This window comes from Chiloscyllium plagiosum, unplaced genomic scaffold (assembly GCF_037043375.1).
Source record: "Chiloscyllium plagiosum isolate Xiang-an unplaced genomic scaffold, Cpla_swu_hap1 HiC_scaffold_29, whole genome shotgun sequence".
In the NCBI taxonomy this organism is placed as follows: domain Eukaryota; kingdom Metazoa; phylum Chordata; class Chondrichthyes; order Orectolobiformes; family Hemiscylliidae; genus Chiloscyllium; species Chiloscyllium plagiosum.
In genome coordinates this window covers 41,926,872-41,942,962 of record NW_028270167.1, presented here as the reverse complement: position 1 = coordinate 41,942,962, position 16,091 = coordinate 41,926,872, and the positions used below count along the sequence as shown (strand labels likewise).

Genomic DNA, 16,091 nt, shown 5'->3' with positions numbered 1-16,091 from the left:
TACTGGGCTTGTCCTCCTCTTTATCTTTCCTCAGAAAACAGGGTCTATTGGCACAGACTCCGCCCCTTGAATTTGCTGTTCATCCCATCCGGCCAGGAGATTGGGTCTTAATAAAATCATGGACAGAGACTAAGCTGCAGCCAGACTGGGAAGGGCCGTACCAGGCTCTTTTGACTGAAACGGCAATAAGGATGGCGGAGAAAGGCTGGACTCATTATACTCGGATCAAAGGGCCAGTGGACCCTCCAGTTGAGGAATAAGTCTGGACAGCCGAATCAACGCAAGACCCGCTGAAACTCAGACTAAAGAGACTTTGAGTAATTGACTGTACAGTGGCGACGCGAGCGCGGGATTATTTCTGTAAGATTGTATATTAAGCCTTTTTGTGTTTTAGCATAGTGATTAGAATACTGGGAATGCTTAGAGTTATGATGCTAGCCCTCTTCGTATTAGGATTTTGTCAAATACCATTTTCATATGTATTATTAATGGTTCCTGAGTCTGATAATCCACAAGTAATAGACACTGATATATGTAGCTTAGTAAATTGTGGGAATGTAGCTAATCAGAGACAATACCGCAACTCAGAGGTACATCTTAAGTCCTATGGGGATGGCCTCGGGGATAGTACCTGGTATAATCGTCTTGTCACAATACACCGGGCCCCCTTCCGACCAGCACGCGATTGTCCCAATAAAAAGTGTAACCCCATATATTTAACGATAAGGAAAACCACATGGCACGAAGCAGTTTTGGGAGGTGGCACTTATGAGGTACAATTAAATGAAACATTTGGGATTGAAATGAAAGCAAATGGGAAGGAGTTTGTGGGCTGTTGTTTTCGAATTAGCGTAGGACAGGGAAAACGGGTAGAATTACTGGGTAATGAGATACAACTTTTCACCCCTCCCGATGATCCTAAAGTAGTAAAAGTTATAGAGGTAAAGTATTTGAAACAGACCATCGAGATAGAGACTGGGTACGGGGATGCAAATGCCTGGGTTGAATGGGTAAAGTATACTGTAAAAAGTCTGAACAAAAGCAATTGCTATGCATGTGCCTCCGGTAGGCCAGTGGCCCAGGTGGTTCCCTTTCCGCTCGGGTGGAAGCGAGACAGGAAGGGCATGAAATGTATGATAGCCCTGTATCAGGATGAGACTGCATGGAATGATAGGAATTGTACCTCCCTATCTCTGATGTTCCCTCCCTTGGAGGAGAAAGATGCAAAAGTTCCCCCCACATTTTCCGCCGCAGTTGGAAATCACACGTCCTGTGTGCACAGGCGAGGTACGAGTCGGTCGAGAGATTTGGGGGAGCTGAAATTATGTACAGAGATTAAGAATGTTACCGAAACGGAGAAGGGAGGGAACTACTCAGCGCTAAAGGTTCCCCGAGCGGATCTGTGGTGGTACTGTGGAGGAAAAATATTGAGACCCACCCTACCTCCGGATTGGAAAGGGATATGCGCAATTGTACAATTGGCGATTCCATTTACCTTGGCATTTGAGAAGGAGAAGATAGTAAGAAAAAGGGGAAGGGGTAAGAGATTACTGTTAGATACTTCTTTGGATGACAGGATTTATCTTGATTCGGTAGGAGTTCCTAGGGGAGTACCTGATGAATTCAAGGCTCGTAACCAGATTGCAGCAGGCTTTGAGTCAGCTCTCTTTTGGTGGGTAACAATTAATAAAAAGGTAGACTGGATAAATTACATTTTCTATAATCAACAGCGATTTATAAATTATACAAGAGAGGCGGTTAAAGGAATATCAGAACAGCTTGATGCGGCGAGTAGGATGGCATGGGAAAATAGAATAGCCCTTGATATGATTTTAGCAGAGAAAGGGGGTGTATGTGTGATGTTAGGAGGAAGCTGTTGTACCTTTATTCCTAATAATACTGCGCCTGATGGTTCAATTACTCGGGCCTTACGGGGATTGACTACCTTAGCAGAGGAACTGGCTGAGAATTCAGGAGTAGACACATCTCTCACAGGGTGGCTTGAATCCTGGTTTGGAAAATGGAAGGGGGTGGTGGTTTCTATCCTTATTTCCCTGATAGTAGTAGACGGGGTATTGGTGGCCATTGGCTGTTGTATCATACCCTGTATACGAGGGCTCACCCAGAGGCTGATTGAAACAGCCTTGATGAAACGAATGCCCCTGAGGGGAAATTTGACAGAGGAACTTTATCAACTAAATAATAAGGAGATGAGTGAGACTAAGATGGATGAAATCTCTGAAATGATGCTTGCGAATTTTGGGAACAATGTTTAAAAAAAAAGAGACAAAAATGCAGAAGATAACAGATAGTAATGAAAAGAAAAAGGGGAAATTGTGGGATATAAATGAATTAATGTTATTTCTGCAAGTATAAATTCTGATACAGAATAGGAATGAGAAAATACATATTCAGCAAAAAGAAAGGATATGTTAGCATGAGATGTGAATACAGAACAATGGTGGATATATGGGCAAACAGGAAAGCATCTGTTTCCCCCTACTCGAAGACACAGGAACTAACCCTAATCAAAGAGGTCAAAGTGGCCTCTGGATGGAAATAGATGCTGATAGAAGAAAAGATATGCCTAATCAATAATCTACAATAGACTGACGTCAAACACCCTTATGGGAGTCAGAGATAAGAGTTTGTCATGGACAAGACAGGATAAACAGAAGTTGTGGGATAAGTCTTAAGGAAATGAGTGACGTAAGCGAAGCAGGGAACAGACAATGGAATAAGGAAAACATATGGGAAAAAACAGTATAAATTGCAAGGGATTTTTTGGGATATACTGTGCATTTTGTCATTACCTTACCTGGTAATTAGACAAAGCACCCACCTATAGGTGTATAAATAAAACAACGCTGTTATTCAGAAATTAGTCTCGGACTGAAATTATTAAAGTGAGTGAGCTTTTGTTTCTCACAAAGGGAATCAGACAGAGGAACTTTATTGACTAAATAATAAGGAGATGAGTGAAACCAAGATGGATGAAATCTCCGGAATGATGCTTGCAAATTTCGGGAATGATATTAAAAAAAAATGCAGAAGATAACAAATGGTAATTAAAAGAAAAAGGGGAAATTGTGGGATATAGGTAAATTAATGTTTCTTCTGCAGATCTGCAATTCTAATTTCTGATACAAGGTGAATGAACTCACACCAGTTGTAATTGTTTCAGCCAAGAGCTGAGTTAACAAGAATGGAAACTATGTGGAGGAAATATATAATTGTATGCCAGCATGAAACGTGATTGCAAAACAATGGTAGAAATACAGGCACTAGACAAACCCCAATTAAAAGGGCTTAGTGATAAGATGCTGTGAGGGGCAGCGCAGCTGGAGGGAGTAGATAATGGTAAGCAAAGGATGGGATGAGGTCAAATGGCCTTGTGAGGTTAGAGTAAGCATTTTGTCACAACAAGACCGGATAAACAGGAATAATGGGGCCAGTCTTAGGGAACTGGAGGATGTAGATAGGGGATGAGCAATGTAAATCAAAAGAAGCCAAATTATATAAATATCGAGCGTTTGTCGAATTCGGTGTGTGTTTTGTCCCTGCCTTGTGACATCACACCCACTTGCAAGTGTAAAATAAATGACACTACTGATTCAGATTTTTGTCTCGGACTGCAATTATTGAAGTGAGTGAGCTTTGTTCCTCACAGTGTCATCTTCAAACATACTAACTATACCTCCCATATTCACATCCAAATCATATTCTGTTTGTGTGTGTGATGTATTGCTGTCTCCTTTATTTCTCATTCTGTTTGATGAGACTGTGGATCAATGCCCCATCCTTCCCAATCTTTCCACTGTTTAATTCCCAATCTGCTAATCTCATAATCGCAGAGCTTTCCCATTAGCTCTGATGCCAGATGTCATTCCCTCAGTGTCCTTCACTCAGCTCCCAGTCAGAAAAATATTTTGAGTTGAAGGTTGTCAAAGCAGAGGCTGTAATACACTGCAGTGGTTATTGGATGGTACACTTTATAAATTGTATACACATATATATATAATTACTGGATATAATTACGTTATGGAGGATGGTCTGCCCAAGGTGATGTATTGTGAATTAGATGGAGACAAATGAAGTACAGTACATGGTGAGATGTGTTGGATATTCAGGCCGGAACCAATCTTCATGGCGGAACCATTCTTTAGACAGGGCCTGGGGAAGCAGTTCGTCCGGATCCGGTACAACGCAGTGGCTTCCGGTCCGTCAGATGCGACTGTCCCCCGAGCCTGAGAAAGAGGAGCCGGTCAGGTATGGGGGAAATGGGGGGGCGACCGACGGTCGAGAAAGGATGTGGCGGTGGGTGCGCGGGGGTAATTAAACGCTGTTGGGGCCTGAGGGGAGGGGGCTGCTCTTTCAGCCTGTGTCAGTTGTTGTTGTTTGCTGGCCCTGGCTTTATAAAGACCGACTGCCATTTGGGTGAGAATCTCAGTCTGGGGGTGAAGGGGGACAGAGAGTGGGACTGGTTCCTTTACACATCTTGCTGTGCCCAGTCTCAGCTGGGAAGGTGGCGGGATGTGTGTTTGTGATCATGTCACTGGGCTAGTAATGGAGAGATCCCAAATCATGTTAGTAAGGACCATGGTGGAGAGTCAAATCTGACATCAGAAAAGATCTAGTTTAAAAAGTCTAGTTTATTCATAGAGTCAATAGAGATACAAACCCATCTGGTTCACTCATGGTCCTCTAGGGAATGAAATCTCCTTCCTTACCTGGTCTGAGACTACATGTGACTCCACACCCATGGGACTATCATTGAATCTTAATGTCCCTCTGTAATTGCTGAGTAAATCAGTTCAGTCCATTATAAAAAACAGTCTTCCTTCCATTGACTTCATCTACACTTTCTGCTGTCTCAGGAAAGTTAATATAATCAAAGACCCCTCCCAGACCGGTTACACTTGTCCACACTCTTCCTTAAGGTAGAAGATACAAAAATTTGAAAACACATACCAACAGTGTTTGTGAGCAGATTTGTAGCTCGGGTGCTTGTTGTTGTGGTTCTGTTCACCAAGCTGGGAATTTGTGTTGCAGACGTTTCGTCCCCTGTCTAGGTGACATCCTCAGTGCTTGGGAGCCTCCTGTGAAGCGCTTCTGTGATCTTTCCTCCAGCATTTATAGTGCTTTGTACCTGCCGCTTCCGGTTGTCAATTCCAGCTGTCCGTTGCAGTGGCCGGTATATTGGGTCCAGGTCGATGTGCTTATTAATTGAATCTGTGAATGAGTGCCATGCCTCTAGGAATTCCCTGGCTGATCTCTGTTTGGCTTGTCCTATAATAGTAGTGTTGTCCCAGTTGAATTCATGTTGCTTGTCATCTGAGTGTGTGGCTACTAAGGATAGCTGGTCGTGTCGTTTCGTGGCTAGTTGGTGTTCATCATCCATGAACACCAATTCAACTCATCCACAGATTCAATCAATAAGCACATCGACCTGGACCCAATATACCGGCCACTGCAATGGACAGCTGGAACTGACAACCAGAAGCGGCAGATTCAAACCACTACAAATGCTGGAAGAAAGATCACAGAAGCGCTTCACAGGAGGCTCCCAAGTACTGAGGATGTCACCTAGACAGGGGACGAAACGTCTGCAACACAAATTCCCAGCTCGGCGAACAGAACTACAACAACATACCAACAGATTTGAAAACTGATTCGTTCCTGCCTCCCCCACCCCCCTTACTCTCAGACTGTGATTCTCATCCAAATGTCATTCAGTCTTTTCAAAGCCAGGTACAGTAAGCTTAAAATCTCTGATGGGTAAGTTACTTGAGAAGAGTCTGTGGAATAAAATATACATATATTTGGAAAGACAGGGTTTGATTAGGAATAATCAGCATGGCTTTGTAAGTAGAAGATCATGCCTCCCAAATTTGTTAGAGTTCTTTGATGAAGTGACCAGGAAGGTTGACAAGGGCAGGGCGATAGACATAGTCTGTATGGATTTCAGTAAGGCCTTTGATAAGGTTTCACACGGTAGGCTGCTCTGGAAGGTTAGATCCTATGGAATCTATGGGGAGCTGGCAAATTGGATACAAAATTGGCTTGATGGTAGGAAGCAGAGGGCAATAGTGGAAGGATGCTGGGCCAATTCCTGTTTGTTATCGATATCAATGATTTGGATGAAAATGTACAAGGCATAATTAGTAAGTTTGCTGATGATACTAAAACAGGCAGTATCATGGACAGTGAGGAATGTTATTAGAAATTGCAACAGAACCTTGATCAGCTGGGAAGTGGGCCGGGAAATGGCAATGGAGTTTAATATAGATATGTGTGAGGTCTTGTGTTTTGGAAAGTCAAATCAAAGTAGGAGTTTCATGGTGAATGGTGGGGTTTTAAGGACCGGAACAGAGGGAGCTTGGAGTTCTCTGAACGTGAAGTCATGGGTAGAATGGCAGTGAAGAAGGCTTTTGTCACACTGGCCTTCATCAATCAGGGCATTGAGTATAGAATTTTTTGCAAGTTAGTTGCAGTTGTACAGGACATTAATGAGGCTGCACTTGGAGTATTGTGTTCAGTTTTGGTCACCTTGTTATGGGAAGGATGTTATTTAACTGGAAAGAGTGCTGAAGAAATTTACAAGGATGTTGCCTCGTCCATTGATTTATCACTCAATGGTCTGAATTACAGGAAAATGTTGGACAAGTTAGGACATTTTTCTTTAAAGTGTGGGAGACTGAGGGGAGACCTTATAAAGGTTATAAGATCATGAGAGGCATGGATAGGGTGAATGCACTCAGTCTTTTTCTCATGGTTGGGGAATCAAGGACGAGAAGGCATCAGTTTAAGGTTCGAGGCTCAGTGGTTAGCACTGCTGCCTCACAGAGCCAGGGACCCAGGTTCGATTCCAGCCTCTGGTGACTGTCTGTGTGGAGTTTGCTCTTTCTCCCCGTGTGTGCGTGGGTTCCCTCTGGGTGCTCTGGTTTCCTCCCACAATCTACAGATGTGCAGTTGGGTGAATTGACCATGCTAAATTGCCCATAGTGTTCAAGAGTAGGTTAGGTGCATTAGTCAGGGGTAAATGTAGAGTAATAGGGTAGGGGAATGTGTCTGAGAAGGTTACTCTTTGTAGGGTCAGTGTGGACTTGGGCCAAATGGCTTGTTTCACACTGTAGGGATTCTATGATTCAAAAGGGAACCTGAGGGACAATATTTTTATACAGAGAGCGGTACGCATATAGAATGAGCTGCCAGTGGAAGTGGCTGACGCAGGGACATTAATAACATTTAAAAGCCATTTGGATAAATACATGGATAGGTAAGGATTAGAAGGACATGGGCTAAGTGCAGGGAAATGGGGTTAGTGTGGACGGACATTTTGGTCGGCATGGACCAGTTTAAACAAAAGGGTCTGTCTCCGTGCTGTAGGACTCCGTGACTCTATTACTCTATTCGACTTATGAACTGTAGCTGTAATGCTATATTCTGCATTCTGTTGTATTATTCTGATATACTTATGTAAGGTATGATTTGTCTGGTTAGCATGCAAAACAATACTTTTCACTGTATCTTGGTACATGTGACAATAATAATGAGTCAAATCAAAAGCAAACATAGTACCTAGGGATGGGCAACAACTCTATCCTTGCCAGTGATGCCAGTATGCCACACAAGAATTAAAAAGAAACCCGACACGGTGGCACAGTGGTTAGCACTGCTGCCTCACAGCACCAGAGACCCGGGTTCAATTCCCGACTCAGGCAACTGACTGTGTGGAGTTTGCACATTCTCTCTGTGTCTGCGTGGGTTTCCTCCGGGTGCTCCGGTTTCCTCCCACAGTCCAAAAATGTGCAGGTTAGATGAATTGGCCATGGTAAATTGCCTGTGGTGTTAGGTGAAGGGGTAAATGTAGCGGAATGGGTGTGGATGGGTTGCTCTTCAGAGGGTCGGTGTGGACTTGTTGGGCCGAAGGGCCTGTTTCCACACTGTAAGTAATCTAGTCTAATCTAAAATTGTCTTTCAAATTATTAATGTGATGAGCTATTGAAATTCCAGAGTAGTAAAGTGATCCCAAGTCTGAAGAGCCTCATTTGTCTGTTTTGGATCCAAGTTTCAGCCACCTCCAGGTGTGCTTAGTGTGTGGCAATGTCAGCGAGTTAGAAAGTATGTCAGTTCATGTCCTCTCCAGCGATTTCAGAATAAAAGCCTGGCTGGCACTTCACTAGTGTACCAAAGGAGTATTCCACTGTAGGAAGTGAGAAGCTAGAGACGTCTAGACAGAGACACCATTTGTCCTGCTAGGTAGGTGTGAAAGATCCCTTGATATGTAGAACATGGACCAGTAGAGCATAGTGTAGGCCTTTTGGCCCTTGATGTTGTGCCGAGCTTTTATCCTACTCTAAGATCAATCTAACCTATATACCCTTCATTTTGCTATCATCCATATGCTTAAATATCTAAGTCTACTTACACCGCTGACAGTGATTTCATGCACCCGCCACTCTCTGTGTTAAAAACCAACCTCCCCTCAACCTTCCTCCAATCACCTTAAAAATTATGTCCCCTCGTGATAGCCATTTCTGCCCTGGGGAAAAGTTTCTGGCTGTTCACTACATATGATTCTCATCATCTTGTACACCTCTGTCAAGTCATCTCTGATCCTTCTTCACTCCAGTGAGAAAAGCCTTCCCTCAACCTTCCTTCATAAGACATTCTCTCCAGTCCAGGCAGCATCTCGGTAAATCTCCTCTGCACCCTCTCTAAAGCTTCCACATCCTTCCTGTAATGAGGCAACCAGAACTGAACACTGTATTCCAAGTGTGGTCTAACCAGGGCTGTATAGAGCTGCGGCATAACCTCGTGGCTCTTAAACTCAATCTTTCTGCTAATGAATGCCAAGACACCGTATGTCTTCTTAACAACTTGGGTGGCAACTTTGAGGGATCTATGGACATGGACCCCAAGATCCCTCTTTTCTTCCACACAGCCAAGAATCCTGCCTTTAACCCTGTATTCTGCATTCATATTTGACCTTTTAAAATTAATCACTTCACACTTTTCAAGGTTGAACTCCATCTGCGACTTATCAGCTCAGTTCTGCATCCTGTCAATGTGCCGTTGCAACCTCCAACAGCCCTCCGTGTTATCCACCATTCCACCAAACTTTGTGTCATCAACAAACTTACTAAGCCACCCTTCCACTTCCTCATTCAAGTCATGTATACAAGTCACGAAGAGCAGAGCTCTCAGAACCGATCCCTGTGGACCACCACTGCTCACCGAGCTCCAAGCTGAATACTTTCTGTCTATTACCATCCTCTGTCATCTATGGGCCAGCCAACAACTCTGTATCCAGACAGCCAAATTTCCTTGTATCCCATGCCTCCTTACTTTCTGAATGAGCCTACCATGGGGAACCTTATCAAACATCTTGCTTAAATCTATGTACACCACATCTACTGCTCTACTTTCATCAATATGTTTTGTCACATCCTCAAAGAATTCAATAAAGCTTGTGAGGCATGACGTGCCCCTCTCAAAGCCAGGCGACTATCTCTAATGAAACTACGGTTTTCCAAATAATCATAAACTCTGTGTCTCAGAATCCTCTCCACTAACTTTCCCACCACAAATGTAAGATTGACTTGTCTGTAATTCCCAGGATTATTCTATATTTCCTTTCTTGAACAAGGGAATAGCATTTGCCACCCTGCAATCGTCTGGCAATACATTGCACAAAGACCAGGGAATTTTTTTACTGGTCTCCTGGCCAATAATTATTTTTCAACCAACATTACTGACATCTTAACAATAGCTCATCATTCATCATATTGCTGAATCTCTGCAATTTTTTTGTCCATTCTAGGGACATGTTGCTGAATTTTTTGAATTGCATTCATCAACACACATAAAAAAATACCAATATTTCAAATGGAACATGAATTTATTTGCATGAGAAATGGAGTGCAGATTCATTGACAAGTGAACTCTGCCATTACCATGAATACAACTGAGTGTCTATCTCAGTATTTCAGAGCACAGCTGAATCAGCCACATCACTGTGGGTCTGAAATCATCTATCAGGTAAACCAGGTGAAGAATTCAGGTTTCTTTCCAAATGAGAACCAGTTTCAACAATCTGCTTCTTGTGTTTTAATTTAGATAATCTAAATCTTCCAGATAGTGTGATGGGAATTGAACTCATTCCTCCAGATAGTTCATCTCGATCTCTGGATGTATTAGTCCAGTATTCAAATCTATGTGCTACTGTATCCTTGCGGCAGAGTTTTCTGCAAAACAGAAATGACTAAACTTCAAGAAAGCTCAATTGACTGTGAAGCTCTGTCCAGGAATGAATGGCACCATACAACTTCAACACGGGGTCGAGAGTGTGGTGCTGGAAAAGCACAGCAGGTCAGGCAGCATCTGAGGAGCAGGAGAATCAACATTTCGGGCATAAGCCCTGCCTGATGAAGAACGTATGCCCAAAACGTCGATTCTCCTGCTTCTCGGATGCTGCCTGACCTGCTGTGCATTTCCACTCTGATCTCCAGCATCTGCAGTCCTCACTTTCTCTAACTTCAACATGGGGTTGGGTTAATTCACTCCGTTTGTGATACAGAGTGTTGCCAACAGTGAAGCTTCAATTCCCACATGTCTGTGAGGTTATCATGAAGATTACACCTTCTGAATCTCACCCCTTGTGTGAGGTGTGGTGTCCCTTAGTTTAAGCTACCACCAGTCATCTCTCTAATGAGGGGACAGCCCTATGGTCCCATAGGACTGTGGCAACTTTACCTTTTATAATATCAATTCCTTTTGGAATTGCTACATTTCTGGAAGTTCTGTAACCTCACTGTTCACCTATTCATGTGAATCTCCCATGTGGTATTATCTGGGAAGTTCCTGGCTGCAGCATCATTGATCACAATGTAGAAAACATTGGGGCTCGACATGAGATTATTGCTCTCACTTCCTACAGTGGTACACCAGTGAAGTGCCAGCCAGATTTTTATTCTGAAATCCCTGGAGAGGATATGAACTGACGTATTTTCAACTCACTGACATTGCCATGCAAGATGCTAGAGAGTGGGACAAATCAGCAGGTCCCTGAGTCTCAACCTTGTCTTATGCTCTGTTGGCAATGAAACACAAGAGATTGGAATTGGAGAATACCATTTAGCCAATCAAGTATGTTCTACCTTTCAATATGACTATGGTTGATCTTTGACTTCAGCTGCACTTTCCCATTTGCTCCACATATCCCTTGATTTGCCGAGTGATCAGAAATCTGTTGGTCTCAGCCTGAAAGTGCAGTTCACAACAGACTTGCCACAGCCCTAAGGTAGATGATTCCAAAGATTCGCTGCACTGTGGGTAGGTAAATCTCTTATCTTAGTCCTAAATGATTGGCCTCTTCTCCAGAAACTGTCTGTTTGTGTCCTAGGTTCTCCAGACAAGGGAAACAACATCCCAGAACCCACCTTGTCAAATTCTTTCATCATCTTGCAGAAAACCAACTCTTGTTCTTCTAAACTCATTGCACTTGTACAAAGTTAGAACTAGGCACCATGTTATTGTGTTTTGGAGCAGATCAAGCCTCCTCAAAATATATCAGGAAGGTAGCCTAACCCTAACTTTTCTATTTTATTAGAGACAGGTGTAAAGCACTGTGTTCCAAATATCATTTGGTCGAAACATCACTAGGCTTGAAGCAAACATGCTTCATTCTTCCAAGTTTGGGAGAAGATTTGTAGCTCGGGTGCTCATTGTGGTTCTGTTCACCAAGCTGGGAATTTGTGTTGCAGACGTTTCGTCCCCTGTCTAGGTGACATCCTCAGTGCTTGGGAGCCTCCTGTATACAATGTATTCGCCAAAAACGGATACCCCCGCAATTTTATCAACAGATGCCTAAGGGAAAGACAACAGAATGAGGACATGCCACAACCCAAAGGACTAGCCACACTACCATACATCAAAAACATTTCTGAACTGACAGCCAGACTACTGCGACCACTAGGACTCATAACAGCACACAAACCAACAGCCACTCCCAGACAATAAGTCACCAGGACGAAGGACCCGATACCCAGCATGAGCAAAACCAATGTAGTGTACAAAATCCCATGCAAGGACTGCACAAAACACTACATAGGACAAACAGGAAGACAGCTAATGATCCGCATCCATGAACACCACGAAACGACACGACCAGCTATCCTTAGTAGCCACACACTCAGATGACAAGCAACATGAGTTTGACTGGGACAACACTACTATTATAGGACAAGCCAAGCAGAGAACAGCCAGGGAATTCCTAGAGGCATGGCACTCATCCACAGATTCAATCAATAAGCACATCGACCTGGACCCAATATACCGGCCACTGCAGCGGACAGCTGGAACTGACAACCGGAATCGGCAGATATAAATCACTATAAATGCTGGAGGAAACATCACAGAAGCGCTTCACAGGAGGCTCCCAAGCACTGAGGATGTCACCTAGACAGGGGACGAAACGTCTGCAACACAAATTCCCAGCTCGGCGAAAGAACCACAACAACATGCTTCATTCTTACAACACAGTTAAAATACAAACAAAAGAGAAAAATTGGCATCACTTTAACTCTATTCAAATACTTAATACTTTCAAGAATGGTTCCAGGAATGAAAAACTGCAGCTATTCCAGGAGTTGTGACTGTTCTCCCTTGAGAGAAGAAGACTGACAGGAGGTCAGGTGTTCAAAATCATGAGTTTGAGGATAGAGAGAAGCTGTTTCTGCCTGTAAATGAAACAAGAAGTAGAGCACATAGATTTAAAGTGATGTGCAAACAAAACAAGGGTGACATAATTAGGATATAGAATGAACTGCCTGGAAATGTGATAGAGGCAGGTTCAATTATGTCACTCAAAACGCTATTGGATGGTTATTTGGATGATAATGGTGCGCAGGGATATGGGGAAAAGGTAGATTAGATTAGATTAGATTACTTACAGTGTGCAAACAGGCCCTTCGGCCCAACAAGTCCACACTGACCCGCCGAAGCGCACCCACCCAGACCCATTCCCCTACATTTACCCCTTCACCTAACACTACGGGCAATTTAGCATGGCCAATTCACCTAACCTGCACATTTTTGGACTGTGGGAGGAAACCGGAGCACCCAGAGGAAACCCACGCAGACACGGGGAGAATGTGCAAACTCCACACAGACAGTCGCCCGAGGCAGGAATTGAACCCGGGTCTCTGGCGCTGTGAGGCACAAGAGGTTGACATTAGATAATAGAACTGGTTCAGGCATCATAGGCCAAATGGCCTCTTTCTGCATTGTAATAATTGTGATTCTAAATTGTAGGAAATATAGACCTGACTTGCTCAGCTTGTCATCATGTGATGGCCCTCTCGTCCCAGAGACAAACCGAGTGAACCCTTGTTGTATTGCTTCCAATGTATATCCATTCTGAGATATAGATATCAAAACTGTATGTGGTATTCCAAGTATTCCAAGCCCTAGACTCCTGTACTCTAATAGCAATGTTGACTGTACTTATGTGCAAATTTTGTTTTCCTTATAAAACTACACCTAAGTTTCCCTGAATATCAACATTTAAAAGTTCTACGGCCTTTTAAAAAATAATTTTTCCTGTTTCTACAATTAATGAATAACTTCATATTTCTCCATATTCCCTCATTACCTTGTCCACTGATTTGACCTATTTGTTTGCATCCTCATTGTGTCCTCACAGATTACCTTCCCATAAGCTTTGTATTAGCAAACCTAGATACTTTACTCATTGTCTTTTCATAAAAATCAGTAATATAGACCAATAAATCATCTGAGTTAGGAAATGAAAAAAGAGCTGACTTGATTTATTATTGTCACATATATCTAAGTACAGTGAAAAGTTTTGTTTTGCACGCAGTACAGGCAGATCATTCTCCACAACCACCTGATGAAGGAGCAGTGCTCTGAAAGCTACTGCTTCCAAACCTGTTGGACTATAACCTGGTGTTGTGTGATTTTTAACTTTGTACACCCCAATCCAATACCAGTGTCTCCAAATCATAGGCAGATCATAACATACAACGATCATAGGCTGATTGAACTAGGTGAGGAATACAAATTACGGCAGCAAAGAAGGTGTGCAAAAAGCAAGATTAGCATTAAATTTTAAATTTGAGAAGTCTATTTAGAAGTTTGATTACAACATGGGAGAAACTGTTCTTGTACCTGTTTAAGTTTTTGTATCTTCTGCCTGATGGAAGAGATTATAACTGGGGTGGGAGGGGTCTTTGATGATGTTGGCTGCTGTTCCGTGGCAACAAGAAGTGTAGATGCAGTCAGTCGACAGAAGGTTGGCTTGCGTGATGGTCTGGGATGTGTTCACAACTTTCTGTAGTTTCTTATGTTCCTAGGCAGAGCAGTGGCTTTGCCAAGCCATGATGCATCCAGATAGAATGCTTTCTGTGGTGCATCTGTAAAAGTTGGTATGGACATGCTGAATTTCCTTAGCATCCTGAGGATGAAGTGGTATTGTTGTCCTTTCTTGACTGTTGCATCAATGTGAGTGGTCCAGGACAGATTAATGGTGATCGTCAATCCTAGAAATTTGATGCTGTCAACCACCTCATCTCCATTGGTGTAGATAGGGAGGTGCTCCTCCTTGCTCACTGAAGTTGATGAGTTTTGCTGACATTGAGGAAGAGATTGCTATCTTTGCATCACATCACCAAGTATTTTATTTCTTTCCTGTATTCTGTCATGTTATTGTTTGATATCTGGCCCACAAGAATGGTGCCATCAGCAAACTTGTCAATGGAGTTCAGCCACATGATGAAATTTGGCCACACAGTCATAGGTGTCCGGGGAGTACAGTAAGTGGGACAAGTTACACTTCCTTGCAGGGACCAGGTGTTGAGGATTGTTGTGGAGGAGGTGCTGTTGCCTGTCTTCACTGAGTGTGGTCTGGGTCAGAAGAACGAGGATCCATTTGCATTGCGCAGAGCAGTGACCTAGGTCTTGGAGTTGGAGATTAGTTTGGTTGGGGGTTTGGGATCCTGGAGAAAATGCCTTTATGTTAACAGTGGTGAATCTTTAAGATGCCTTCTCTTCTGTAATAATCTGACTCTTAATGTTCCTCCTTCCTTGCCCCATGTTTCCTTAGGTTGAATAAATTGGAATGGACTGTCTGGATAATATGCTGACAGACCCTTTGGAACTGGGTTCAGCTGCTGAGGTCAATGGTGCTGGCATCATGGAGGCATGTTTACTTGGTGGAACCAGGGTCAGTCTTCCAGAGGATCTGCTGGAGGATGTGAGTATTGTAGTACTTAGCCTTGGGGCACATATCATTAAATAATAATAACCTTTTAAACTCTGTGCAAAGCTTTACATTGCATGATACCCTTCTTCGGGGACCCCTTATATTTTTTTCATATATGCACTTCCTTTTTGTCACAAAGTCCTGCAGTTGATAACTTGCATTCCATTGACTTAATATAAAAAAAGTGTCCTTTCCTCTTAGCTTTTGATTTGAAACCTTTTCTCATTACATTTACATTAGACCACAAGGAACATATCTACAGAACATTCAAATTAACTTCAGAATCTCAACTTAAATATTTGATAAATCGAATCCCATATCCATTGCCTCTAAAAGAGCTGGTGTTTAAGCAACTGGAGAAGTTTTAAATTAAAGAAAAATGTTGTTAGCTTTCAAAGCTAAAGTGCAACACATTGCATTATCATTTATCAGAAATGTTCTGAAAGCAGCTGCACTCAGACACCGATCAGGAGAAGATAAGCTTGTGAGAAATAAAAGTTACTCACTCCATGTTCTTTCAGTCAAATAAGGGTAGGAACTTAAGTCGAGTTTTTTATGCTTTAATTTCATAGTCAGAGAGTCACACAACACAGAAACAGGACTTTGGCTCACCGTGGCTGTGCCACCCAACAAACACCAAACGACACTAACCTCATTTACCTGCACTTGGTCCATTTTAAATGGTCACCCAAATGCTTCTCAAATGTTGTGAGTGTTTGCTTCTACCATCCTCTCAAGTGGCGTGTTTTGTATTTCAACCATTATCTGGTTGAAAAAGCATTTCCTCAGATCTCTTCTAAGACAC

At 42.8% G+C, this 16,091-nt stretch overlaps 1 protein-coding gene across 5 annotated transcripts in view; it reads left to right on the top strand.

The window, feature by feature from the left end:
• The first annotated feature begins 4,137 nt into the window (after window positions 1-4,137).
• Window positions 4,138-16,091, top strand: part of nfrkb (nuclear factor related to kappaB binding protein) — a 169,741-nt gene continuing 157,787 nt past the window's right edge. For 2 of the 5 annotated variants that reach the window (XM_043676947.2, XM_043676946.2), the window contains exons 1-2: window positions 11,224-11,337; window positions 15,128-15,277. In XM_043676947.2, the coding sequence (XP_043532882.2) occupies window positions 15,143-15,277 (135 nt within the window). In that variant the 5' untranslated portion in view covers window positions 11,224-11,337; window positions 15,128-15,142. Of the gene's footprint in view, window positions 4,270-11,221; window positions 11,338-15,127; window positions 15,278-16,091 lie in introns of those variants that run through there. The other 3 variants (XM_087976526.1, XM_043676950.2, XM_043676949.2) reach the window with 3 other exon arrangements.